The sequence below is a fragment of the Colias eurytheme genome, chromosome 17 (assembly GCF_061535395.1).
Source record: "Colias eurytheme isolate Ceu_HAF_F1 chromosome 17, ilColEury1 Martin Lab GWU primary, whole genome shotgun sequence".
In the NCBI taxonomy this organism is placed as follows: Eukaryota; Metazoa; Arthropoda; class Insecta; order Lepidoptera; family Pieridae; genus Colias; species Colias eurytheme.
Window position 1 is genome coordinate 4,481,073 of NC_142996.1, and position 13,656 is coordinate 4,494,728.

At 33.4% G+C, this 13,656-nt stretch overlaps 1 protein-coding gene and 1 long non-coding RNA gene across 2 annotated transcripts; one reads left to right on the top strand and one right to left on the bottom strand.

The window, feature by feature from the left end:
• Window positions 1-7,621: 7,621 nt before the first annotated feature.
• Window positions 7,622-9,482, top strand: LOC149901169 (uncharacterized). The gene is made up of 2 exons (XR_016457656.1): window positions 7,622-7,776; window positions 8,789-9,482. It is a non-coding gene; the product is annotated as an uncharacterized LOC149901169 (long non-coding RNA).
• A 594-nt stretch (window positions 9,483-10,076) lies between these two features.
• Window positions 10,077-13,613, bottom strand: LOC149901170 (polypeptide N-acetylgalactosaminyltransferase 3-like). The gene is made up of 6 exons (XM_090111415.1): window positions 13,441-13,613; window positions 13,261-13,358; window positions 12,996-13,176; window positions 12,327-12,465; window positions 11,807-11,992; window positions 10,077-11,438 (listed from the first exon to the last, which is right to left on the bottom strand). Exons 1-6 carry the CDS (start codon window positions 13,506-13,508, stop codon window positions 10,404-10,406), a joined length of 1,707 nt encoding a protein of 568 aa, XP_089967541.1. The 5' UTR covers window positions 13,509-13,613; the 3' UTR covers window positions 10,077-10,403.
• Between the last annotated feature and the right edge of the window lie 43 nt (window positions 13,614-13,656).

Consider the following 13,656-nt stretch of genomic DNA (forward strand, 5'->3'; position numbering starts at 1 on the left):
TCTTTAATCTGGTTTTGTCGTATTTCACATAAATGTATTTGAGGTGCTTTTTTTACACCTTTGTTACCTGTTACCTGTCAAAGTAACTACTACCCAAACTACATAGTCGCTCATCGTTCTTACCTGTGTTGGTGACGTGCGCAGACAAACTTTCTGGTTTTATAAAATATTGTGCGCCTGGCTGAAGCGGGCTCTTGGACTAACAGATCCCTGGTTTAAAGTTAGACTATGTTTTAATTTTTTTGTGGTAAGGCCATTTATTAAAGTGAAACTTTTATTACATCGTCTCAAACTTTTTGGTCTGTGTAGCGCATGTCGCGTGACGGTCGGCTGCCGAGTAGGTATAAAGCAGTGTTCGGAAAGTTTCACTTTTAAACCGTGGTTTCATAAATTTTTATTTTTAAGGTTTCTAATTAAAGATAATTTTACACTTACAAAATATTGTAAACTAGATTTCCGCCCGCGGCTTCGCCCGCGTTTTCAAAGGAAAACCCGCATAGTTCCCGTTCCCGTGGGATTTCCGGGATAAAACCTATCCTATGTGTTAATCCAAGTTACCCTCTATATGTGTGCTAAATTTCATTGTAATCGGTTCAGTAGTTTTTACGTGAAAGAGTAACAAACATCCATACATCCATACATACATACATCCATACATCCATACAAACTTTCGCCTTTATAATAGTATTAAGATACATTTTAATTAAAGCTTAAAAATATTATACCTTTTGATATTGATAGACATCAGGCAGCAGCATATCATAGCAGGACCATTCGAATAATCTTACCATTCAACTTGCACAAAGAGGCAAAAAATTCCAAGTAAAACGAAGTGAAAATACTATCGCTGTTTTTGTACCCCATAAACTTCAACGTGCAGCTGCGATTACAATATTATATTATCTCAGACAACTTTTATCGATACTTTAAACAACGTTCCAATCAATTTTCATACCACCATTACTTATTTGCGCTTCCCGAATTCAATTTAACACGCTTCCTTTTTAGGGTTCCGTACCGAAAAGGTAAAACTGGACCCTATTACACGTAGTATATTATTATTAGTCTGTGCTATTACTGAGACTTCATTGTCTGTCTGTCTGTTTCCAGGCTGTATCTCATAAACCGTGATAGCTGAAAGCTGAAATTTTCACAAATGATGTATGAAAATATATATTAAGGAGGATAAGGACCCCCCCCCCCCCAAAGTACGGAACCCTTCGTGCGCGAATCCGACTCGCACTTGGCTTTTTTTATGGGACGTATCGTGTTTACAAAGTGAAATTATGTTTATTACATCACCATAGAAGGCAGTGGTAATTCTACTGATTTTGATAAACCAACAAGCTCCGTTAATTTCGTATAATCGAGTCGATAAATTGTCGATTGAACCATAACTGGAGTGTGATCGGATGGTCGGGTTCTTAGAGCCATTATAACTCCTCAATAAATATATCAGATTAATGACTGATAGAGTTCTCTGTGAGACTGTGACACAAACATTCACTTTATTATGATTTCTAAGTTATTTTTATTAGTTTAATGATATAAGCATAATCGTATCATTTCAATTAGGTACACCTACATATTATGTACTTCACATCGTTCTACATATTTTAAATTTAAAGTATTTTGTCAAAGCTAAAGAAATATATAGGTAGGTAAGTATATATCTTACATTTTATTATCTCAAATACAAACATCGACGAGTTCCATTTTTTTTAATCCATCTATGTATTTCCACAGTCCTGTATTGCACGCCTCATAAGCGAAGCGTTGAGGTGGGTACTACTGTCACTTCGCGCAAAACATCTGATTTTTCAAACTTAAAATGTCTTTATGTATCATACATTGCACTTGTAAGATAATACATACACACACATATTAAGAAAAAACACTATTTTTAACATTCATGATAGTTTTGATATCATTTTTGTTATTTAAACTAGTTAAAAAACAGTTTAAAAAAGTTCTGTCTTGGACGTCCGTGTATGTGCGGAGGATTTTCTTGTTAACACGATAGCGACCGAAATACTTTACTAATCGAGTCTTTTTTTTTCTCTTACGCTTGAGTATGCTCAGGAATAGAACCCTTTCATTTTTCAGGGTCTGATTCGATGTGGTTTAATTGTTATTAAATAAACAAAAATAATTATTAAAAAAAAATTATGAGGCGTGCACTTTTGGATTTTCCAAATTATTTCAATATATTCTCCTTAAAATAGCATAGAAATGCGTGTGAAAGCAAAATAAAAATTGTCATAAAGTAACGGACCAGACCTGAGGGCAGCGCGGACGTGCTCAGAAATATCTCACGCAATCCCTGTCCGTTCGCCGATCGCATCTTCGGGTTACTATGCCGGACATGTATTCCATCGAATTATTTTCTCTTTCTCTTTATTTTTACGAAAACTACTGTTAAGTTATTTAACAGAAGTTTTAGACCGTATTATTAAACAAAAACATTAATATCGCCAAACAAATTTGTAAGTTTTTCCTTCTCCCCAATAAAATAAAATTTAAATATTATTCCAAATTACAATTATCTGGATACTCCCTATCCCTATATTTGTTATATTTGTTATCCCTTATATTTGTTATGCAGTTATTATTCCTTTTAAAATCATGAATCAAACGTAAGGCTGTGAAAGAATTTAACTTGTTAGTATCAGCTAATATTCATAAAATACATCTTCATATCAATTTTGAATGATAAATGAGTTAAAGGAGCAAATTTTTAATTTAATCAAATTTTTACAAAGTAATGACATAATTTATCAAAAATGTATGCTTAAAAGGGTTTTAATTAAACTGAATTTTACTAAAGGAACACCAAAGACACCGCACCTCGTACCGCTAATCAAGGGCGGTAGCTCAATCAAATGACAGTCATAAATCTCCAAAAACCAGAAGATTCAATTACACGGCTACCGGAAGGCAACAAGAGTGGCAATAACAAATTATTCAAGATAAATAAAGCCTTTTTAATGTTCAGAAGAAGCAGCTAACTGGTTTTACTTATCAACTCTTATCACAAAGATTTTTAATAAATCGGACACTTAAGATGTTTAGCCGGTCTTTTTATGATAAGCCTGAAAGAGTCGTGCTACCACACTAATGCTTCTTAATTACTCTAAATACATGCTCATTAAAGGATGCCGGTAATAATATTGAAGTAAAAAAATGTATAAACAATTCTATTAATCAGAGCACGTACTCGCATTTGAACTAACGCAAAAGAAAGCTTCGAAAAAGCGTCATTTTTTTTCACCAGAGAAAGCGTCAATTCTATATAAGGTATCTGTTTAATAATTTGATAATCACGTGGGCTGAATATAATAAGTTCTAGCGAGACTACATCTTGAAATCTAATGTTATCAATTGAATACATCCAACGTGTCGCATGCCGACACGGCTGCGGCCCGGCGTCAAGCGTCTTTGCTCTGAAGCGCCGCTCTTATCTACGTCACTATTTTGCACTTAGCCCAAAATCTAATAAAATTATACCTTAACACTACAAAATTACGACTCACTTTTCAGTATCCCCTAATAAAGGGGTATTAAACGGTCAGTTTGAGATAGTTTTTGACTTGATCGATGAAACGTGCTTTTAATGCCATCAAAAATTTAAAAATTGAAACCTGAGATTGAAACGCGATTGCGTTAAGTGGGCCGCCTCAAGCGGAGAAGGTACCTACCAAAATCTTACAAATTTAAAATGACATGAAATGCTTATAAACCATAATAAGTATTTACAGCTGTAACATTAATTATTGTGGCCGCGCTCGGTGTTCTTGGAAAATAAATAATCTTCAAATATAGGTACAATTTTATTGTAAGTAGGTAGTTACTTACCTACTCATATTTGTATTCTTAATTGTATTGAATATGAAAAAAATACAGTAAGTACAGTTTAAAATGAATTATAGTTTTAGTATAATATGTACGCATAAAAAAGGAAAACTTAGCACACTATTTTTAATTCTACGTCTTATCAACATGTAGGGAACTATAATTTGCTCGATGGGTTGCAATAGGCGCTGTAAAATATTAAGATCAAAATGTTACCACACCAGCAAATACCAGCTCGGACATGGAACTAATTCAACATTGTATGCCCTCTAATGACTTTCATTTGACAATCATTAGATTTGAAAGATCTTTATCTTTATAATGGGGGTATAAAATGACCGTCTAGACTTAATAGACCTAATATTACTAGTAAGTAGGTACCTAATATATAAAGTAGCTATAAACCTACACATTGCTGTTTCTTTTACGAATTTTAATTATTATTCTTACATTTATTGAACGACTGGTCTTTATGTATGTGGATGACCTACAAGCTAACTTAAATGCCAGTTGTAAAAATATATAATATATCATCAATTTCGGCTTCTTTGAACCATCATTTGTGGTGAATACCGAAAATGTTTATGTAAATAGCTATTTGCTCCCTCAGCCCCCGGAATCACAGACACAATAGAAAATCTATTGTGTCGTGGCCCGATCGGGCCGCTCGGTGGTCAAGGGGATAAACCATCGAATGTCGACAGATATTTATAACTAATTTTTATTTTTTAATGAGCTTAAAGTTTAATAAAATGATCTCAATCATAGCTTAATGCAAACATGCCTGCCTTACATATAGATCTTGAGACTATGTTATCAATAGTTTAATTGTAATTTATATGATACTATGCAAAATAATATAATTAATTATTGTAAGATATAAAATATAAAATCATTTTAAGTTATTGTATTATAGGTACAACTGTGTAAGCTGAACCGACAAATTAATGTAAGACAAGTAACTAATGGCTCTATTATACATAGTTAAAAACGGTTTTCCGTGTGCTTTTCATGATTTTCTTTTAACATCAATAAGCATGTTGTTTTTAACAGCTCACTTTTTATACTTTACATTTTTGACGAAGATAAATCGATATTTCTTGCTTGCTTTTGAGTTACCTATTAATGTAAGTATTGATACTGGTAAAAAGAAGTTAAAAACTAAAGTAAGCATGTATATTACGGTGCTAATGATATTTACGAAAATTACTGAAAGAATTTGGGAACAAACAAAACCGGATTTACGATATGTTTACGCAAACGCAAATACGCGTGTGTAAATATCATCTGTTTATTTTCGTCTCCAATGTGCCTATTCATAGTAACCAAATGGCCACAAAAGATAGTTCGGTATCGGAAAATTCTGCTTTCAAATAAATGGAGCCAGCGAACTTTTTCCACTAGTTATGTCAAAATAATTTATTATACTGTGATAACGGCACATAGAAAAGATTACACCGTTTCGAGTGCAGATTAGTTCGATAAACGGTACGTGTATGACAACAGTGTGCTTCTAATTTGCCTCCATCGAAATAACGCAATTGCGCCTTGTCACTGCAATGTTGGGATTCGTTTTATGTATTGCTGGAATTATATCTGTTGGTAAGATCAATTTCTCATCATTCGTTCCTGTGTATGTAGACCTAGCTAACTTTTCTCTAATTCGTGCCTTGGTAATGTCGAAGAAGTAGTAGTCTCGAAGTACTGCGATTCGAAATTCAAAGTAGAACAATGTTAATGGTTGTGAAATGAATAGTTCGCAAAACAAAACGTTACATCATTGAATTTATGCCTGTTTGTCGTTATGAATGAAGTTGAGCGGTGTCCGGTTGCCGCCCAACGCTACCACACAATGGATCCCAGGCTCATCTCGCTTCGCAACTACCGCTTAATAAATATTTATTCGATCCACTGTTGACAATCGTATTTACATTGTCATAATATATCTAAGTACTTTGTGTCGACACGGCGTCGCGCGTGGGTTTCTTTTATGTTGATCATCACTTGTTTTAAATTTAGGTTAGTATGACTACAGATAAGCGATGATATCGTAACAGCGACAGATTTGTACGACAATAGTTTTTTCAATGAATGTATTGTCGGATATAACACGTACGAGATAGCTTTACCATAGGCAACACTTTTTATCATACATAAATCCATACTAATATTATAAATGCGAAAGTAACTCTGTCTGTCTGTCTGTTACTCAATCACGCCTGAACTACTGAACCAATTTGCATGAAATTTGGTATAGATATATTTTGATACCCGAGAAAGGACATAGGATAGGTTTTATCCCGGAAATCCTACGGGAACGGGTTTTTCTCTGAAAACGCGGGCGAAGCCGCGGGCGGAAAGCTAGTTTACATATAAATATAATAAGACAAATCTTTGCTTCTTGCTTATATTCCATGGCTGTTCTTTGTTTTGTTTACGTCCTCAAATCATTTTTATTATTGTGTGATAAAGAATTAAAATTATCAATAATGATTTTTCGAGACATGATAATTGATAAGATATGTACGCTTCATAATATTTATATGCGTTATTATTATAATTATACTAGACGTACCTATGCCACATGTTGCAGGTTGTTATCGATTACGATAAAAGAAACATTGAGTAAGATAACCCAATTTAAATGCGCTTTAAAAAAAAAAACTCAAACATTTATTTATTCAATTAGACTTCTTCTAGAAGCACTTTTGAAACGTCATTAAGTACATATTTTTAACATTTACCACCGATTCGGAAAGCAGTATCTACGGAGAAGAATCGGCAAGAAACTCCATAGTTGCTCTTTTTAATCATGTCAGATTTACAATTTTACAAATTACCTAAGTAATATCATAATATATTATCATAATATGCCAAAGATTATATTATCATAATATGCTTTAAATCTATGCATTTAGTAAAGTTTCGGATAACATACAATATACCTATTTATTAATCTTATAATGTCAGAAATAAACTGACCATCACATAATAATTATAGTATTGAAATTGTATTATACCATTGAAAGGTTATAAATTATATCTTTACTTTCATCGAAAATAGGAAAGCTTTATTAAACTGTCACTTGCCAGCATACCAAAACGTGAAAAACGGATCGCAGTCCAATAATTACAGTCCGATACGAACGTTCCGAACGTCGAATTGATGATCGGCAAAATTGCGCGAAACGCGGGAAAATCACATATGATTGCGGTGTTTAAACAAACGCGACGTGAAGCGAGCTCCAAAGTGGTCATTACCCGACGTATGTCGATCAGTTACGGCCGAGAAGCTGCTACTCAAAGCGCTACCATAATGTCATAAGTTCAGGTCGTGTGTAGCTAATCTGCCATTTTATTACCTAGCAAGATTAAAATTGATTTACCCTTTAACGTCGCTTGCGAGCGATCTGAAGATCATACTGTGATAACGTTTTACCAGATTATTACCTGTATTCATGATATGTAATTTGTATACCTTTTTTATTACCGTTTAAATAAATAAAGATTTTGCTCAGTGATCTACATGACTCTCTAGAAAAATTACTCTTCTTGGACTTAGACTTAATTAGAATTCTAATTTTTTGAGGCGCATATCTCGTAAGAAACTAAAAAGTAACTCACATCAAAAGCTAGTTATCTTCGCTTCTTAAACTCTTGCTCTAAAATGATTTGTCCTTGCAAAAACTTGCCCTACATAGACCATTATTTTAGTTACAGCAGAAAGCTGCTTCCACCAACGCTGTCTGGGTTGCCATCCCCAAGAGACCATTTGGCCAGGAACCTCACAAGAATGCACTCCCTCCAACTGGGTGACAGCTCAATGGCTACACAACTTAGGCCACCCACCACCGTCTACAGATTCAAAAATAAATATAGAAATGCGCTGTTTGAAAATGGTAGCAACACCGGATGATAAATCATGTAAGTAAAATAAATCAAATATTGCAGTTATGATCTAGAAAAAGTTTCCTAAATAAATATGGTTAGGGAGCCAGGTGCAAATTTGGTTAACTATTTCCTCTCAAGAGATAATTCGTCAGACGCATGAGAGTATAGTATTATAAAGCCTCGTGAACGTCAGCTGGCGCTTGGTTGGGGGGGTGAGCGGTTGTAGCCTCCCACGCACATAGGAAAAAAAATACATTCATTCATTCATTTCCTCTCAGCTAAAAATTTGTCAAATTGTAGCTAACCCAATATCTCAACGAAAAAAAATAGTCAGCTGGTTACAACATGGTGTATTATACGTCAGCTGGTGTCTCGAACATGAAAGTTAAATTTAAATAAAAATTTATTTTCCGTTATTTCCTCTCAAACAAAAATTTACCTGATGATAGCTTATATGTAACTGTGGATAAATATATATGTCAGCTGGCTGTATCTTGGTGGAAAAACCGTCAGCTGATACGGGAGGCTACAACCGCTCTTCCCCCCAACCGAGCTCCAGCTGACGTTCACGAGGCTTCATAATACTATACTTTGATGCATTTTACTAATTACCGCTTGAGAGGAACTTGGTCATAAAATGAATGTACGGTGAAAATACGGTCTGCGGTAGCCGCATCGCAGTGCGCATAGAAATGAATATTACGTACATAATTGTGCTTGCGGTCAGCCGGACGGCTACCCGCAATGCGGCTACCCGCATAGTGCGTATACGCTCTAAGATTGTTCTTTTAATGATTTGTTTTTCATGTATGAATCATATTCAGAGTTAATATTTACAAAATTAAATATACTTAATAGAGAATCTGTCACCTAAATAATTATAATAAAAATTTCCGAAAGTAAAACCAGGTATTTATTTCCGGAAATGAGGTAAATGTTTTATTAAATATGCCAATACATATGTGTATGTTTTATCAAATATACCAATACATAGTGTGAAAATAATTATTTAAGTTTAATAATTACATATTAAAAAATTTTTCAGTTGGCAACACTGTAGACGTTATACGAGGATGCGTCCCAAAGGTGCAAATAGACTCCGTCTGTCTTGGTTTAGAAGCAGTTGAACGTGCTCGGGGCCACAGCGACGCAAGATGTTTCATATGCAGAGGAAATGACTGCAACTCCGCTACAAGCACGCACGCTAGTTTTGTGTCTTTAGCTTTACTCACATTGTACCATGTATTGAGATGAGCAGTTACTGATTGTTCTAGAACTTTTATAAGATAATGTCTGCACATTACACACTGCACATTATATAACGTACAATAACAATATTATTATATTCGATTTTAAAATAAGATGGTAAAGAACTTAAGAATGTAACAATGACATTAGATATAAGTAATGCGTACCTCGTATTTGAAGCTCTAAGTACCTACTTAGAGCATACTACTACGTATGTGGATCCCTGTTCCCCTTGTGATGATAAAACAGCGCTACCTTTTTCATTTGTTAAGCAGGTTCACACCGCATTATAATATGTTAAACTAGTCTACTAGTTCACATAGAGCGAGCAGCCTCGCGAAGCATTTTCCTCATGAGGCTTTCTCGGTGTACGTGAACGCGACTCAGCGAGGAAAGCGTGTGCACTGTCATTTTCTTGGCGTAAATTTAGGGACTTTTATTTAGAAGCTTATTTTGTAGCTAATTGTAAGCTAGTCTAGTAGGAAATACAATGTGAATATTTGAAGCTCAAATTGTTATGTAAAACGTAAAATTGGGTTTTCAAAATAAATGGTTTTTACTTGAGTCAAATATCTATTTTATTACCTTTATAAAATTATAAAAGTGCACAAATATTTAACAACCTATGTACTATTCGAAGCACCGTGAAACATCAATATTATATCCCTGTTTATCTTTTAAAATACACAACCATCAGGATAAACATAAGCGCAATTAATATCAAATATAATTAAATTACTGAAGACTAGTAATAATAACATAAAATAAATGCATAGGTCAGTAAAAAAATATAAAAAAGTCATTTGAATAAAAGTTAATTAGAAATATGGGAAATTGCCGTAAATTATACTATAATCGAAATTATCCTAATATAAATGAATGTTGGAGTTTATCAAATTATCATATCATATCAGTTTATCAAATTTTAATTAAAAAAAGTATAAGTACTACGACATAATAAGTTTATCCACTGATAATCACAGACAAATTAGTAAATTCAGTATTAGTTGATTATTAATTTATTACATAATATCATCCAATAAGTGATGCAATTGTTATTTAAAATGTAAATATTTATAAATTACAGTACCTACAAAAATGATAACATCATATTATTATCAGATCAATTCATAGTAAAAATCTTAACTAGCTAATGGCAAATAATACATAAACATTTTTAATGATCTTTATGATCAATTTATCTCCATTTTCTATCCCAAAATGGAAACTAAATAGTAATTTAAAAGTTTGCACCCTTGTCGGTTTTCGGTCCAATGTTCGAATTAATAAAATATAAATCAAAATTAAAGCTTGTTATCAGATATCGAAATTTACGTATCCTAGCGAACATTTAATTACCTAAATCTATTGTACATTTCCAGTATAATTTTGTACCATAAATATTTATCACATTATCGCCAAGGCACTCGTTCAAAATGCCAAATCTGTCCATTGTCATTTACGCATCTTTTTGTTGTTAACGGATCAGTGACGCCATCTTTACTGTTACTTATTAGTTGCGTCAAACATAAACCTTCAGGTGTTTTCAATCGCGGTCCCTTTTGCTTCCATACTTGTTTATGACTATTATTACAACTCTTCCAAACCGCTCGACCATTACCCTCTTGTAAACATAGACCTTCATCGGCCATTATTCTACCGTCCATTGTGTATACAAGCAGTCTTTCCAAGTCGAGATCACTCCCGCAACTAATACCAGATGCCGGACCACCAAGACCTGGCGTGCCAGCAAGTATCCCCAAGCAACTACCTTTTTCGTTGCGTATCCGACCAAACCATCTATCATCAGTGGGGAAAAAATGTTGCGGCCATACATTCTCCAGATACCATTTAAAACTTTTACATTGTAAATTCTTTCTCAACGTCATTCTAGCTGCTACACTGTGATGATCACGAATGTCCGCATCGGAAGGGTTAAATTTGAAGAAAAAATCAGCCCATTCGTCCATCCACACGGATGCGGCTCTGGCGAGATTCGTGTTAAGTACTTTGGCCACACCACCGGGATATTTATATGGGCTGTGTCGTCTGAAAATATGTCCTACTCGAGAGCAGGGTGTTATTTCTACTCTCGCCCCGCATTGCCACGCTCGCCAGGATAGTTCGAGATTTTCTCCACCCCATATTAGCATACTTTCATCGTATCCACCTAGTCGCCAAAATAAACTTTTTCTCACGGCAAAAAGGCCGCCAGCCATCGCTGGAGTTGGATACGGTTTAGATGGATTATTAGTTTTAGTCATCATAACTTCGTCGCTCGGCATCAACCAGCGGAAATGCAGTCGCCAACTGAACGCGCCCCAATGCGCATCAATACTCTTTGTGTATGCTAATGTTTCGTCTGACAAAAGGTCTATGTGTGGGCATATGAATACATCATCACTTCCTGCTCTATCTAAAAGAGGCTCGAGCCAACCTTGTGTGACCTACAAACACATTGTATTTTTTTATATGATAAAACACAGGTGGCCTAAACACTAAAATTAATTTTAACATAAAAATACCATGTGACATCCTTATTGTTAAAAATGTGAACCATTGAAGAGTTTTAAAATATAGTCTATTTAAAAACTACATATTTCTGATATATATCAATCTTATTTTAAAAAACATAGTATATATTATATTATTTTTATGCTTAAAACTTGCATTCAATAAAAGATAAAAGATGATTGATCTTTATCCAACAGTATATTGTTGTCAGTCACTAACAAAACTAATAATTTCAATAGACAAAAAAGCCATTAGTATTCTGTACAGTATTCTGAAAAAATTCTTAGTAATTTATTCATACCTCACAATGGGCATCTAGAAAGACCAACACATCTCCTGTTGCCCTTTTTGCTCCCATGAGCCTAGCACCAACCAAACCTGTCCTGTTTGTACTTCTCAATATTTGTACTTTATTTAATTTAACTATAGCATCGTCTAATTCTTTACCCAAATACCTCCTTGTGCTTGCATCATCAACTAAAATAATCTGAAAAGTTAGGATATAGAATTAACTTCTTTTTTATACACTATTAGTCTTAGAATAAAAAGTACATATTGTTGGTTCTAAGTAACTAAAATATATAGACTTCCAACAAATATCATAAAATGTTTTTATACATAATATTATGGAGTATTCTGTGTTCTGAGTCTATTAAATTTTACACAAAATTTTTACAAATCCAAGTAGAAGCTTGTCATTCTTTGGCTTTACTAATGTAAAAACAAATTCTTAATACATATATCATTGACCATCCATTATTTTTTTATTTAAAAATACAGTGATAATACTTTTACAACATACAATTATTATTACCACTTACTTGTTTCAATAAACCTGCAGGAGATCGTAAAATCACAGACATCACAGTTCTCATAAGTGTAGACCAAGCCTCATTATGGAAGACTATAATAACGCTTGCGGTTGGCAAATTTTCTAAATTATATTGCACATTCCTGCAACTACAATAAAATTTTTATGAGTAAAACATATGTTTGTTTATCAATATCCAGAATTTACAATTTGTAAGCTAGAATTTGTATCCTTTTGATTGAATACTGATTATTATAAGCTATATAATATTAAGTAATTTTTTTTTATTGGGAAGAGGGAAGCGCTTGACCACAATCTAGCCTAATGTTAAGCTGAGATGTGGTCTAAGATAGAATGCGCTTTCCTAGAAGGTACCTATTCACTCTAAGCTTGAAGTAATTGTTTTTTTTAATCAGCTTTGAGTATTTCAAAGTAGTGAAACCCAATCCCTTATGAAAGGCCGGGTAGGCCTATAACATAAATGTTAATATACATATATGCATTGTAATTTGTTGACTTACGGTGTACTTTAATTATTTATAATTAAATCTTATTGTACTTGTTCAAAGAAACTACCACAAATTTAATATCAATACAAGCCTTTGTTAACTTTTGGATTTTTATTTAAACAGTTGTATAAGATCGCTCTCAAGGTTACTATTAAATTACATTACTTTACCTCTCACTTCTCATGTCTGGCAGGGTTCTGTTAATAAATATCTTATCACTAACAAGTATGTTATAGGAATGTAAAGCATATAATTCTCTGGCAGTAATGAGTTCCCTCTGAGTCATTTGTACGGGGCGACCACCCTCACCCACTCCATCCACAGGAGCATAGTTATTGCTATTTACCATTTCTGCAACAAAATGAAATCATATTATTAATAACTAACATTTATTATAAAATCAAAATAGTGTATAAATTAGAATAAAATATATACCCTCTGTTAAATTCCCTCCAGAGTTTCCGCCAACATAGTGACCAACAATTACCCTCATTCCTTTAGTGTCGACATAAGAATCTTGATCAAAATGAATTCTACAACATTAACATTTAAATACATTAAGCTTTTAATAAGATAATATAGAGTATGTATTCTAAATTGGTTTTTTGTGCTTACCTGTCATACCAATGTTTGTTATTTCTATTTTGTATTGTATTATATAAAAGTAAACTTGTATATAACATTACATATACCAAAACAATTAAAATTATAACGAGACTTGTGATTTTTTTTCTTCGTCCTCTACAGAAATAACTCCAGACCTGCTATTATAAAAAAATAATATTATTAGAATTTTAATTTATATCCATTGTCAAATTATTAAAACTTACA